The following is a 15,637-nucleotide window of genomic DNA, read 5'->3' as shown; positions in this document are numbered from 1 at the left end:
AAAAAAAAAAAAAAAAAAAGGACACGCTATGTTATTTTCAGCATTTGGGAAGTGGAATATACTTAAAAAGAAAAACATGACATGAGGAATTCAAGATTTACTCTCCAGTTTAGAAAAAATGCAAGCCTTTTACAGTGTTTTTGTATTAAAAACAGCTGGAGAGAATTTTTTAAAGGCCAATATTTTACAACCCTTTTTTCCTCTGGACTCAGAAGGAAGTGAGAAGTCAACACCTCTCCATCAATATCATGAATGCAGCAGTGCATTCTTGGGATAGGTTGTTGAACTCAAGTAACTTCTAACCTGACTTCTAGGAAATTTTCTATTTAAAACACACACACACACACACACACACACACACACACACACACACACCCCCTTCAATGACCTGAGTTTTCTGTTGCAATTTTCTTCATATAAATTGTGGCACATCTGTCTTGTCTAGTGTCCAAAACATGATCATGGAAAAGAAGGTCTTGGTTGCCATGGTTTGTGATTTGTCAATGACAAACACCTCCAAATCTTGATTTTTCTAGAAAAATAAAAATAAAATAATGCAAAGGTATGAAGAGCTCATGTTTCTCAAAAATAAATGGAACATGTGAAAACAATTAAATAAGTACCTGGAATATGTTACTTTTTGCCACAGTGAATCTGGGCAGAGGAAAGTGGAACTTTATGAGGAAGGCATTACCTTTAAGCCTCCTGTCCTGGTTTAACCATTTTGATTTCAACTTGGCAAGTTCACTCTAATACACATAATGATTTGCAATTTTTCTATTGCTTTTTTCTGTACCTCATTTTTCTTCTTACTGCCCACTATCCCATATATACACACACCCTCACACCACCACCAGCAACCAGCAAGCTAGGTATGAAGTATACACATCAGTAATTTTCATCCTGTAACACAGCTTCTTATATTTTGATTACAGACAATCTGTACCTATTTCATTTGCATTTGATCTCTAGAAAAATAGAAAGTTAGAGACATAGTCTAAGTTTGTCCCATTGATAGGTATAGAGACTTTCTATAACATATGTTGATTCCTCTTCTATTAGAATGGCTTGTCTTTTGAGCTACACCAAGAGGGCAGAATGTTTTTAAATGTTTATGTGTAATTCCATGCACTGTGGGTTTTTCAGGTGCTGCCTACCCAGAATGGGGGTTAACCAAGTTCTCATTCCTCTGGTTGACCACTCCACCCGTTTCATCACATGTCAACAATCCAACCAAGCAGAAATGAAACTCAAACCAGACAATCCTATTCTGTATTAGGAGCTATAGTTACTATTTTATTTTAATTTTTTACATTTTAAGTTTTAAGCTAACTGCCGGCATCCAGTATAGTCTCTCTCCGCTGTTACCTGGGAGCCCAGTTTCTATTTTTTATTACCAGGTAACCAGTACTTTAACTCTGACATTTGTAGCCAACATTTCATCTAGGAATTGTAGAGAAATTGGACATAGATAATTTATACACTTCACAGAAGAGAAGTCTGAGAAACACTTCTGTCCTGATGACTTGCTGATGTTAGGTTTATAGTTAACCATAAGTGGGTAAACTGCTTGCTGAGAGTCATACAGGGAAAAAGTACCATGGCTCCATGCCTTGAGTTCCAGGGTGAAGACAGAAGCCAGGAAATCCGTTGTTTTTATCCCTTACTATCCTTGTACTAAGGTCTGTGCCGAGTGCAAAGAGGACTCACAATGCGCGCCATTTATATGCCTAAGTGATGCATAGAAACTCTACCTCTTCTTCTTTGGAGCGATTCTCTGCAAACTCTTGCTTATCTGTTTTATTGTCTATAACATCGGGATTAGCGAGAGCTTTTCTTGGGGAGAAGTCTCTACGTTAGGATTGTATTCAGAGATGGCACTTGTTTTTGTTTTGTGTTCATTTGAGGCATTGGTCTTCTTACTAGTCCACAAACTGGGTTGGAGGAAATGGAGAAGGTTGTTGTTGGGGCGGGCGACGTGAGCTGGAATCGCTGACCCGCTACATGGGGTGTGCCAAGGCGGCTGCTCCCAGGCATGCCTACGCACTCGCGCTGCACGTTCATTTAGCCAGAGACCTCTTTTGCTGTTTCACATTTTGAACAGATACAACAGAGGAAGCTGCATATTGAATGTTGGAGCTGACTTGGAAACGAAACTCTCATTTTGTTCACAAGGAAAGGATTGTTTTTAGCTTGGGTCACTGCTGCAGAGAGAGTTTTTTTCCCCTCTCTCTGTAATGTTTGATACTTGAGGGAAAACAGCTGGGCCTGAGCATGCTGGCTCCCTGCAAAGTGCAATGGGCTGCTGGGGAATATGGATTATACTGTATGGCTGAAAGGTCAGCTTTTTCCCTTGTCTCTCTTGGAGGAATGCAGGGTCTGTCCTCACATTTGCCTTGTGAGCCCTCAGAAGAAGCCGAGAGAGGTAGAAGGGCTGGCTGCAATGTGGCAGACAGTCTTAGCCAATGAGATGGAAGAGGCTTTTTGCATCTCCTTCCCTTTCCTGCCCTGCTGTTTTTGATTTTCGGGGGGAGGGCTAGAAAAAGTCAACAGAATTTTGGTTTGGAGAATACTTGATGACCACGTTAAACAGCAAGTCCTGATGGGCCAGACAGATGAGAGCCTGCCCCAAACCACAGCAGTGAAACTGGAATGACAGGGCCAGCGCTGGAGGGAGAGTCCTGCCGGAATCCTCCTCAAAGGGGACAAGGAAGTAGTTGAGACAGATGCCCCCACAGGCCTGTCGAGGGCAAAAATGTGCATTTCAGTGCCTAGGACCTAATTCTACACTGAATTAGACCTTAAGATGATATGTGGAGCTTTGTCAACCTCTTGAACAAATTTGTTGATTCCCCAAGTTCAGCAACAGAGCTGCCAAGATTCAGACTGGCAGCAGGGTTGGCTACATCCAGCCCCTCGAGCAGAGCTTGAAGCAATTATCTAATTAACTTTTCCTTTGTTTCTTTGCCAGTCAAGAGAACAATCGGATGATGAGACCGAGGAGTCGGTGAAGTTTAAGAGGTTACACAAGCTGGTAAACTCCACTCGCAGAGTCAGAAAGAAACTAATTAGGGTGGAAGAAATGAAAAAGCCCAGCACTGAAGGTAAAAAAAAAAAACAAAACAAAAAAAAGGTGAACTCCACCCTGGTTATTCCAAAAGAAATCATTTGGGGGTCAGTTTCTCAGTAGAAAAGGGATACGATTTCAAGTGGAAAATGCGTGGAGCTCTGGCAGAGTCTGGCAGGACTGTGCCTGCTGGAAGAGTGATGCTCAGATGCGATGATGTGGTGGAATGAAGGATCCTGGCGTCAGGCGTTTGGGATGCTTAGTAATTTAAACCGAACCGATGGGAAATGGAAATATTCTCAAGGTGTGGTATAGCTTCATGTCTGAGCTTCTACCATTTTATATACACTTTCTAACTTTTTCGAATGAGCCTCCAATCCCAAAAAGGACTGTGGTTCTTGCTCAGTGAACTTTAGTTCAAACTTGATATACACGCATCTTGAAGAAATGTCTAACAATCAAGGCACTTGACATCCCTTTAAATTTCTCAGGGGTGATTTGTTCTTCCATTCAAATGGAGGCTTGAAGAAATCTGGGATTCTAAGGGAATCTTTAAGAGCTGTGTTGCTGGGTTAGCCAGGGGAAACAACAGTGTCAAAAGACACATCAGCTTGGATTTATTGAAGTGGATAGTTAGCCTCCGAAGTATAATTATGGCAGTTCAAATCTGAACCTTATTCATCTCTCTTGTTAGTAAAGTGCATTTGCGGCATCTTAAAATTTCTCCCCAAAAAGGCAAAATAAAAGAAGATTTTTCTGTTTGAAAAATGATAATAATTGAATTGGATAAAAATACTGGAAAGAATATGCTTTAAAAACACATTAGTTGTGAAAATGTCGTATCTATGTTGTGAGGAATTTCAAAATTTTAACATGTAGGTTTTAAAATTATTTTTGTAGAGGCCTTTTTGTTCCATAGAGATAAAATCAAGCTGTGTAAAGAAATGAATTTCCCCTTATTTGCAAAGATAAAGGTTTTTCATTTATATTGCTGTTTTTAATTTTTGTTTAAATTAATTAATTAATTTTTGTTTGTCATCATTTGTGGGTTTAAATCCCTTAGAATAATACTGAAGCTAAGCGGATATCTGTGAGAGCATGGGGATTAGAAGGGAAAAGAAAAACATGGGGAGAGAAATCAGCTTTATGGCCAATTTCATAAATTAGGGTTGTTTTCAATTCTGGGGTTTCATTAGGGTGTCTTTTTTCACGGTAATTCTGTTTACATTTGGATGCAATGCTGATTTTACATTTGGGTGTTTTCATACCTGCCTGGCAGTCATGAATTTCACAGTATGGAATGTACCCTGTGGCAGCTCTTACTGAAATCACAGACAGTGTCACCTGGTACTGTTAGGGAGAACCATATGGAATTGCCAACATTCAACTTTAAGGGCACATTTTATAACAAATTTCATGAACACTAGGCCAAAATCAAGCCCCAGATATAACAAATAGATGGATGGGGCTCATTCATAACTGAGGTAACGTGGGTAAAGTAACTAGTCCTGGGCTGTTCACCCGTGGGCCCTTCACACGTGGTAGTGGTGTGTGAAGGCAGCCTTTCCACTAGAATAATGTGATGAAAAATACAGACGTTGTAATTTGCATATTTATCTCAGAATAAATCAATCCAACTATCTTTGAGAAGCATCAATGGAAAAGGAAAAATATACCAAAAGGGGTAACTCTAGAGTAAAAAGTAATAACCAGATGGAACTCTGGCTCTGAACTTCACTTCATCTGGGCACGAATCAGGCTTCACAGATGGATTTAGTGAGCTCAAGTCCTAAGGTACACTGAGGCATCTGATGAGTCGGGGAGCCGAGGTGCCATTGGCCAAGCTCACCGTGTTCTCAGGAGAAGCCCCAGGTGTGTGCGTAGCAAGGCATCTGCTTTGGGTCACCCCCCAGTCCCTGCTAAACTGGAACTTCCTCCAAGCCCTGCACAATGGAGAACTCTCTGAGGGTCCTCACCTGGCGAGGGTACTTGAGAGAGGCCACCTTGGCTCTCTCATCTTGCAAAGCAGGAAGGATTCATACTCCAGGAGCCTCTCCTCTCCCTGCCCTTGGACTTACAAAGGGTTGATCCTTTGACTTCCTGCGTGGCTGTGCTAATACCATGTTGTCTGCATGGTAATTATCATTTCTTGAGGGCACTCCATGTGCCAGGCACTTTCCTAAACACTTCAGATTTTACGTTCTCTTTAATGTCACCCTCAGAATAGCCACCAGAGGCAAGCACTTATGCCATCCTCATTTCGTAAATGAGGAAACTGAGACTCAAAGAGGCGAAGTAATTGACTCCTGGCCACTCAGCCAGCCAGTAGAAGGCCTAGCACAATGTCCAGGCAGCCTGCTCCCTGACAGCAGCCTGTGCTCACTCCGCTGCCACCTCTGTCCCCCATCAGCTCTGGAGTCCTCGGAACGCCAGCAGAGAGATCAGTTCTTCACTTACTCTCACCCTTGCATCTTGGGTTTCAAGTCCTTATCCCGGCATGGACGACCCTGGTCAAGCTTTAGGTTACATCAGTGCCCTTTATGTGCCCATTTCTGTGTCTTTGCCCCACAGCGGACCCCTTTCCTCCCCTCAGTGCTCCAACTCAGTTCTTTTGTAGAAAGCTTTTCGGCTTATACAGCACCTCCACATAACTCTTCTGTGGGAATAACACTTAGTGTTATTGTCACAGCAGCCTTGCCAGGGATATTAGGCAAAGATAGGTAGGCATTATTGCAGATGAGGAAACAGAGGCTCAGGGCCAGGAAGTAATTGCCCAAGGTCAGGGAGCTGTGAGTGGCAGAGCCAGGCCGGATGCAGAGCATACCTCTGAGTTCCTGGCGTTAAGTCAGCCCATAGCCTGCCTCCTTCCTCTTGCCAGAATCGCCTTGCCTTTGGTAAGCCGGCCTCAGCTAAGATAGATGGAGGCCTTCACGTGAAGCAAATCACACCAAATGTGATGGAGTGAGCTCATCTTGAGGGCCACTCTTCCAATAGGAGAGTTGTACACTCAAGTCAGAGGAAGATGGGGGAAGTGATGCTCCAAGTTCAAGCGGTCCAGGTCAAGGTTAGGATTCCAGGCCGCTGGTCAGGCCCAGATGGAAAAGCCTGCACTGCAGAAGGCCTGCCCTCGGTGCCAGTGGATGCAGCCACTTGGGAAGCATCCGCCACATTTCCCTCCCAACCCCTTACCAGATGCTGACTTTCCTGAACCCAAGAGTAGAGCTACATTCGTCATGGGCATGCGTGCACCAGCTGGTTCCAGACTCAGATGTGACACTGAAGTATTGGAATCTCTGACGACAGTCCTAAGCACAAAGTCCAGAAAATGTCCAAAGCAGCTGCTGAATGACAGATCCTTAGGATATGTAGGGTAGACCCACCTGACTTCTCTGAAACCCCTTAAGATTGTGGGTGCCTTTGCACATCTGTGAGGACACCTGGGTAGATGGTGAAACCACAAGCATGTTGACTTCTTTTTTTGTGTGTATGAGTTGGAGTCTTGCTCTGTCACCCAGGCTGGAGTGCAGTGGTGCAATCTCGACTCACTGCAACCTCCGCCTCCTGTGTTCAAACGATTTTCCTGCCTTGGCCTCCCAAGTAGCTGGGATTGTAGGCGTGTACCACCACACCTGGCTAATTTTTGTATTTTTAGTAGAGACAGGGTTTCACCATGTTAGCCAGAATGGTCTTGATCTCCTGACCTTGTGATCCGCCCGCCTTGGCCTCCCGCCTTCTTTAACAGAGAAGTCCACGGTTGGGCTGCCCCTGCCACAAGTTGTGCCTCTTGTCTTGGCTCAGTCGCTTCTTCTTGGAAGTGGAGGGTAGATTGCAGCTAGAAGAGGTTGCTGTTTTTATTTCCAACAGCATGAGAACCCTTGGTCTCCACATTTTATCAGTCAGGTGTCCCGAGGAAGGAGAAGGAAACTTCCAGGACATTTGTATCCTGCCCCTGGACTGATGAATTTCTGTTAGAACCCTGAACCCTGCCTTTAAACTCCCCCTGAAAGATCTCTGAACAATTCTTCAGGGGACTTGGGCCAGGCGGAGTTTTACATCTTCTTTCTCACTTCCCTCCCTCCCCACCACTGCCTCCTGGACATGAATGTAAGTTGACCTTGGGTTGTATTTGATAGCAGCTATTCTTTGTTGTTGTTATATTTGTACCTCTAAATCCCATCAATTGGGATAGTAAGCCATTCTTAGAATTTTAAAGGACCGCTGCGGTTCTTTTCCCCTCTGAGTTTTGCTCTGAACTGAGCGTAGCTCTCCCTTTTTTTCTGACATTAAACTGCACACTGGCGCCCTCGTCCCAGCTGGTATATTAAGTGCCATCCTTCTGTTCCAAGGAACTTTTCCTTTTTTCCTCTTCACAATTCAGCGGGTGGAAAGCTGCAGAGCTCAAAGTTTCCCTGTAATTAAAGGGACACAGCCCGTTGGGATCACTACACCCACAGTTTGACCTACTTCTTTTCTCACATCTGTTCACATAACACATGCGGAAAAGAACTCGGTTTTCCTGCCAGCAAGTCCAAACCTTTCCACTGGGCCCTGGAGGGCTTGGCTTGCCACCTGGCTCCAATGAGGGCTTCAAGAGTTGGAATCCCTGAGACCAGCGGGACCCTGGAGCTGCCTGCGTGTCAGGGCCCTTAAACGCCCTTGCTGCTTCCTCGTGAGGCCCGAGTTGATGGGAATATCTGGCCGCAATCACTGAGTTCCCTAACTTTTTGCGTTTGGCCTGTCAGCTGGAGACAATTCATCAGTCACATTTGCAAGATGCAGCCCTTTTTAGTGTTTCTCCCCAGCAAAACTTCCTTGGAGATTTAATCACTCAAATGGCATATGTACCAATAAAACAATCACTGTCAGCCGCATGCATTTATCACACTCCAACTATAAAAAGCCACCAGAGCCAACATAAAGGAGCGCCTTTCAGAAGGGGGCAAGATCGTGATTCCTAGTTTCAGAAGGTTGCATTTACAAACTGGGGAGGACATTATCTCGAAATGGTAAGGCATATCCCGATTATGGCTAGCTTAGATTTTGCCAAATGGTGTTTTAAATATGCCTGTGAAGGTGTTTGGTCTACAGAGATATATAAGGAAGAAGAAAACACATCTGAAACCTTTTAACATTAAGCTTGTGTGAAACCATATATTTGCACAGTATATTTTCATTTTTCTGTGCATATTTAAGGGGGAGCTGGGTTTATAAAGAGGGTCATGATACAGAGAAAGATACCGCTGTAGGCTAGCTAGCTATATGGGTGAGATTTTTTGCGGGGTGTTGTGTGTAAAGAAAGATGTAATGCGGGCCGAGCGTGGTGATTGACACCTGTAATCCCAGCACTTTGGGAGGCCGAGACGGCAGATCTTGAGGTCAAGAGATAGAGACCATTCTGACCAACATAGTGAAACCTCGTCTCTACTAAAATTACAAAAATTATCTGGGCGTGTTGGCATGGGCCTGTAGTCCCAGCTAGTCAGGAGGCTGAGGCAGGAAAATGGCTTGAACCCGGGAGGCGGAGGTTGCAGCCAGCCAAAAATATTGCCACTGCACCCCAGCCTGGTGACAGACTCAGACTCCGTCCCTTAAAAAAAAAAATGTAATGCAAGAATGGAAAGGTGTGTTCACAAGAGACTCTGTTGGTTCCCCTGCAGGTGGGGAGGAGCACGTGTTCGAGAATTCGCCAGTCCTGGATGAACGGTCTGCCCTCTACTCTGGCGTGCACAAGAAGCCCTTTTTCTTTGACGGCTCTGCTGAGAAACCTCCCGAAGATGACTCGGACTCTCTCACCACGTCTCCATCGTCCAGCAGCCTGGACACCTGGGGCGCTGGCCGGAAGTTGGTCAAAACCTTCAGCAAGGGAGAGAGTCGGGGCCTGATTAAGCCCCCCAAGAAGATGGGGACATTCTTCTCCTACCCAGAAGAAGAAAAGGCCCAGAAAGTGTCCCGCTCGCTCACCGAGGGGGAGATGAAGAAGGGTCTCGGGTCCCTGAGCCACGGGGTAAGTACGGATGGTGTTTGCTTCTATGACAACCGCCGGCGCAGGCACCACCTGCTGGTGTCCCTGGAGGAGTTTCAGAGTGTGCGGAAGCAAATCCGCTTGAAGAAAACGGATACTAATTATTCCTGTTCCAGAGCTTTTCTCTGCCAGCGTCCCTCCAGAAAAGGCGTCGCCAGCACCACCTGTGACCTGCAGCTGCTCCGGCAGAAAGGCAAAGGGGGCGGGAGCTGCGGCTTCCCCGGCAGGAGGGTGCGCGGGCGCACCTCGGTCAGCGAGTTCAATATCACCTATGTGGTGGAGAGGAGCCTGTACAGCCACCTGAACCTGACCCAGCTAGTGCGGCCTGCCTCAGACAGGACCCTGAGCAAGGCTGAGAGACAGGACCTGAGGCGGTGCCTGCTGGAGGAGGATGAGGAGGCAAAGAGGAAGTGGGCCGCCACGGTCGACCGCTGTACTAAAAGGGTTCTCTTGAGAATCCATCAGAAGTCTGTGAGTCGCAAAGATGGTCCCGAGGACGGCCTTGTCATTTCTGTGATGTGCAGTCAAGCATTATGGCCTTTCTTCTGCGGGGACCGGCTTCCTCCCCTCTCTCTGCTACTCATGACGTCAGGGACCATCCCACCATCACCTTCAATTTCAAACCCTGCTTTCACTTCCAGGCACCTTTCTCCTTCTCATCTATGTCTCCTCTTGCCAGATGAAGCTTTTGAGTCCCCATTAAAATAAGCATTGAAGCTGATCCAGAGAGGGGCTTCCAGGATACTGGGGTGGGGTTTGGCTGCCTCTAAGGGTGGCTGTCTTGATTCTCGGCCATCGTGTCACTTGACCTCAAAGAGGCTGATTCAAAACAGAAGGGCATTTTGCCCTTGAAAGAGATGCTTGCTCTTGGTTTTAAAATTGAAACAATAGGAGCAGGCTCATGGAAAAACTGCCATCATCACGGTCACCAATTCGGTTTTTTTTATTAGCAGAGGCAAGCAGAAAGTTCGTAAATCTAACAAAAAAAAATGGGAGCTTTTTTGTTTTACTTAAGTCTATTCAATGTTCTTATCTTTTTAAACAAATCAACATTGGAAATGCCTTCCTCTAGCCTATAGTTTCTTCTATATGCAGCAAGCAAGAAAGGACTCACTCTCAAAGAATAGGATGTTTTTCACTTTTAATACCAGATGATCAGAGACCTGGTAAGATTTATTTTCAAGGCATGATTTACTCTGAACTTCAGAATATAGACATTTTTCCTTCTGAAATTCCCACCTAACTTTTAGTTTGCAAAGTGGCCCATATAAAATGGTGCAAAATGAGGAAGTAGAGCTCTTGGCCCTCTGTCACCTGGCATCTTGCTTAATCTGCTCGGGACGGTTGGCTGTGGGCCCTTTTAAAGATCTGAAAAAAATAGAGTATCCTTCAATAGTGGCTTTTCCCAGGAGCCTTCACATTCATGAACAGGATGTGCTTCCCCAGACGATTGGTGTAATTTAAATTCATTCAGTCAAGTTCTGCTTTTGTGAAAGTGAAGACTGGTTGGTCAATGCCCTCCTTAAAAAGCCCTTCTCCATTGTAAAAGAATCATTAGGTCCTTCCTAGCCCCTGGGTTTTCCAGATATTTCCACATGTTGAACTTTTTCCCTAGATCTTATTTTCTGTCTTTTCATATTCATATAATTCCTGCAGCACTTTTAATACTACCGGTATGAGCAGAAACTTTTCTTCTGGCTCTTTCTGCATCCTGGCAACAGTTTTTCCTTGGTTGAGCTTTTGTTTTAAAATAACAATCTCTTTCTCACCCATTCAGCCTCTGTTTGCTCTGACTCACAGATATTTTGAAAAATAACCAGTCTTAGTTTTATGTATTTATTTTTTACTTTCAGAAGTGTTCCACTCAGTTCCTCTGCTCTTGTACCTTTTGACATGACCTTGATAGAGCCGACCCACTTCTTCTCTGTTAATTGATGACTCACCTCTGTGAGTTTACATCATGTAAGACTGAGAATTTTCCCAATTTGAGCACCTCGAATTGTTGATGTGCTTCTTGTGTTATTTATTGTCAGATTAATACCATAACTCCACGAGGGCTTTGTTTCTAGTTCTATCGCTGGGAGTTGTGCTAATCAGCATTGTGGGCCAGTGGTTAATTCTTCACTGACATTGAGTATGAACATCTGGGCAAGCTTATTTCCAGGCACTGCCCCCACCTAACATGGTGCTATGTAATCCCTATCCCAACTATCAGTCAGAGGCTGAGTATTTTTAAGATACTGTGAGCTTGAGACACTAATGGACAGTTTCAACACTTGCAAAAATATGTGTTTAATAAGAACTTAAATATTTGCATATGTCTTTTCTTATAGTACAATCGAACAAAATTTTATTTTCTAATTATCCAGAGAATGTAAGAGAAAGTAAGTGTTCTATCTTACAATAGAAAGAACTTTCTAAAAAAGGGATTAATCATATTTCTTTGCTAGATTTATTTTAAAAGTTATTTTCCATTTTCCTTGTCATATATTTCTTTCATTTTGCCTAAAAGTTTCCTTTATTCTTCAACCTCAATCTTTTTGTCTTTCAAAAATGCCGTATTTGCTTGATGAAGCCTCAGGGAAATGATAATGCTTTGTATACATTGGAAGTGGTCACTTGTCTTGCATTTTATTTGGTCATTCAATTTTTGTTTGGGAGAACAGACATGCATGACATTTTGCAATTTTGTCCATTTTAAAATTCAACCCCAAAACATGTGTTTGCAACTGCATGAGCATTCCATTGACTAGCCTCCTCATCCCAAGCATCGATCCAAAGCGTTTTCATAATTATCTGTACAGGAGATGTGTGAACAAAAAAAAATTCATTTAGGCTTCATTTATTTAGGTCATCAATGCCAAAGACTGGTTCATGTACTGATTTATTTTTTATGACTCTCTTTACAGTCCATTTTCTCTTTTGAAGGAATGCTATTTAAAGAGCTACTTGATCTTATAGAAAAAGTTAGAAAATAATTCAAGCAGTGTTTATTGTTAGATTCTTTGTCACTCCTCCACTGTATAAAAAAGAGTCCATTCCAGGTATCTTAGTCTATCACTGGAAGAGGTTTTAGTTATTAGGTAGTTAAGAAAACTGGTCCATTCTTTAAGTTTTTCATTTTAGAAATAAATGCATACAACAGGCATATGAAAACCTAAATGAAATTCTAATTTATTGCAGTCATAGTTTCCACATAAATTCTTTGTTAGTTATTTCATACATATCAGAAATAACTTGGGCTCCAGCGTTGCAGTAGATGCTGTATTTTAAAGCAGGGACATGCAAAAGCCATACAGTCATGAGGCATCTGGGCGCCATACTGTGTCTGTGAAGCCCTGAGTCACAGGAAAGGAACTAGAATAAAGTCACTGCTTTTGCAAGAAAGAGGAAACGTACATGGCATTATAAGCTGGAAAGAGAAAGTTAATGTTAAAAATTAGCCTTGAGAGGTAGTCATAATGTTGGTGAATATATTGGTGTAGAAAGGTTGTTCTCTTTCTATAGAATAGAGGTCCAGTGAAATTGACTATAAAAGAAATCAGATTGCCCGTTGATATTTAATATAGAATTAGGATAATGTCTATTAGAAAACAAGTCGGTAGTAGATTATTTAAAACAGCAACAACAGCAGCAGCAGCATTGGTGAAGAACAGCAGCTTTGAGACATCCTGAAGTTGGTTATCTTGAAATGCTTCTTATCTCCTGGCCCAGCCCTCTACCCCCCTGGCCATCTCTCACTTTGTGACCCATTGCTGGAATGCTCCGGTTTTGTGGTTGAACTCCCAGATTAGACTGTAAGGCCCAGAACGAAGCTCCAGCCCTGCCTTTGCATATTTATGATGTGAACTAAGCCTCAGCTTCAGTATAACAGCTGCCAGGGTGACTATCACATTCTCAGGACAGCCTTAATGAAAAGTAATGGAAGAAACCAACATTCATAGAGGGTCTACCTTGTGCCAGGCAGTGTGCTAGAAGGTTTCAAATATTATATAAGTGTTATTTGAATAATGAAGAATCTAAAGCTCAGAGAGTGTAAGCAAGTGCTTTACCTGAGATCACACAGAAGTAAGTGGGAGAACCAGGATTTGCATCTACATTTCTATGATTTCAAAAACCTAAACATTCTCCTTCTAGGATGTTTTTACTTTCTTAATTCAGTAAATTTATATATATGTATAATGTTTAATATGCTTATATGAATTTAATGTTTATATTTTATTATATGTTTATACATATATAAACATATTAAATAAGCAATGCTTATAGTGTATTAGGCTGGTGCAAAAGTAACCACAGTTTTTGCCTTTGAAAATAATGGCAAAACTGTGGTTACTTTTGCACCAGCCTAATACATTGTACTTTTCTGTTCATTTCTTCCATTTAATAGCTGTTCATTAGAGTTCTCTGAGAAGCTGGTAATACAAAATATTGAAGCCTGAATCTGCAATTAAACTTTTATAACTGACTTTTTTTTTTTTAAAGATAATTAATTGTAGCAACATCAATGTTCATTGCGGGAAGCTGGGTGGTCATTCAGTGGCCTTTACTAGAAAAACAGCAGTGAACTTGAACCAAGTTCTGCAAATACCAAATCACTGAGATTTAAGCAGTTCCATGAAGTTTGCAACCACCTAAAAGGATGAGAAAGTTTTCATTCTTTATAACATCAGCATTTTTCCTATTGAAATTAAAGAGTGGTCAAAGGCAGTCACTGAATCAACCGTTTTCTTTCTGGGCAAATGTGGCATCTTCATTCACTGAGAGAAAATGGTTATCGTTCATTAACTTGGGCAGTTAGATGGGAAAGTTACCAGCATTTTTGGCTAGGATGGGGAAGCAACGAGTGAGTAATTCTCTTGGCCTGATTGGACAACTGTAAACATAACCTTCCCCTCTTCCCCCTTCTCAGCGATTTAAAACTAAACAAAACAAAAGTCTGTTTGAAAAGCTTGCTGTTGGTGTCAGAGCCGTGGGATTTCAGACCTGGGTTTCCAAGATGCCTGAACACATGGCTCCTCTAACATATATCCCTTCATTATCTCTACTGAATGCAGCAGATGTTAGGGGAAGTTCTGTGCTAGGGACAGGGAATCTCACAGCACTGGACTCATGGAGGGTTTTATTGTTGTTTGGGCTTTTGTTAAGTGGTTGGTTTCTGCATGTTAAGGGGATTCTAGGCTTCTGGGGCAGGCAAAGTTCCAGTGGCCCCCGAAAGGGATAAATGAGTGAAGTTTCCTCATGACATGAATCATGTGTTTGTTTCTCATCATTTCTCGTTTTCTCCTTTCATCCTGTGTGTGTATTTGTGATGCAGAGATGTTCCGCAAATGGGGGCTTTTGGGTTGGAGGACTGTGGGCTGGCTTAAGCGTAACTGGAGTTTTCCTGCCCTGCCCTCTTTTCCACAGAGAACCTGCAGTTTTGGAGGATTTGACTTGACGAATCGCTCTCTGCACATTGGCAGTAATAACTCTGACCCAATGGTGAGTAACGTCAGAGGAAAGCAAAAGACTTGGATTCAGGCGATGAGGCTGACAATAGTTGACCCTTGAGCATCTTTGAGAATGGATACTGGGTAATGTTTTCCTTAGTAATCCTGAATCACATTTAGAAAAAAGCTCTATTTCACTCATCTTACAGACTCCACTGTTCCACATGCAGTGAATGGTGACCACTCTCACCGCCATCCCCTTCCTTGAGAGCAGCACAGTTCCTTTAATGCCTTTGCTTCTGGTTTTCTTCAAATAACAAATCCAGATAAGTCCGGCTTCTGTGGTCTGAGTCATTTTGCACACGGCCTTTTCTTCTTGCTAGTTGCAAGCATGTAACTACTACGCACACATAGCCATGAAGTGGAGCCCTGTGATTTGGGCCCCAAGAGTATGTGCTGGCATTTTGGGACACCAGTCTTATTATGAGCCCAGTACCTGGCCCTGCCTGGCCTATACTAAGCCTAGAGTTTTGTGGCCTGGGGTGTCCTGGAATGAACCCAGTCTCTGTGGGGCCAAAGCAAACCAGACCCCTCAGGGCCCAGGTGTCTGCCCTCTCAGACCTGCTTCTGGGTCATGGTCTAGGGACAGGCCACCACGGTGGTACACACATTTTGTTCCCTGAAGTTTGCTTTCTCAGACCCCAAGGGTGAAGGTGAGTCTTACAGCTTGTCCCTTGTTTGTGTCATAAAACTGTAAAATGAAGATTTCATGTTTTATATTTGTTATGTTCATAGGTCAGCTAAAATACCCACCTGGGATATATATGAAGTGTTTTGAAAATTTCCTGGAAGAGAATTAAACTCTTTTATTTGGCTATCAAATTATATTGATTCTAAAGCCAATAGTTTTTTTTTTTTTTTTGAGACAGAGTTTTGCTCTTGTTACCCAGGCTGGTGTGCAATGGCGTGATCTCAGCTCACCGCAACCTCCACCTCCTAGGTTCAGGCAATTCTCCTGCCTCAGCCTCCTGAGTAGCTGGGATTACAGGCACGCGCCACCATGCCCAGCTGAATTTTTTGTATTTTTAGTAGCGACGGGGTTTCACCATGTTGACC

General features: G+C 43.2%; 1 protein-coding gene across 9 annotated transcripts in view; it reads left to right on the top strand.

Annotated features, from left to right (window-relative positions):
* The window catches only part of SASH1 (SAM and SH3 domain containing 1), a 1,041,684-nt gene that overhangs the window by 1,000,095 nt on the left and 25,952 nt on the right, over nt 1-15,637 (top strand). For 5 of the 9 annotated variants that reach the window (XM_037730362.1, XM_037730367.1, XM_037730364.1 and 2 more), the window contains 3 exons: nt 2,972-3,104; nt 8,725-9,560; nt 14,499-14,573. In XM_037730362.1, coding sequence (XP_037586290.1) covers nt 2,972-3,104; nt 8,725-9,560; nt 14,499-14,573 — 1,044 coding nt within the window. The remainder of the gene's footprint in view (nt 1-2,971; nt 3,105-8,724; nt 9,561-14,498; nt 14,574-15,637) is intronic. The other 4 variants (XM_037730366.1, XM_017505762.2, XM_037730368.1 and 1 more) reach the window with 1 other exon arrangement.

The sequence above is a fragment of the Cebus imitator genome, unplaced genomic scaffold, assembly GCF_001604975.1.
Source record: "Cebus imitator isolate Cc_AM_T3 unplaced genomic scaffold, Cebus_imitator-1.0 Scaffold341, whole genome shotgun sequence".
In the NCBI taxonomy this organism is placed as follows: domain Eukaryota; kingdom Metazoa; phylum Chordata; class Mammalia; order Primates; family Cebidae; genus Cebus; species Cebus imitator.
This window is presented reverse-complemented; position numbering and strand designations above follow the sequence as displayed.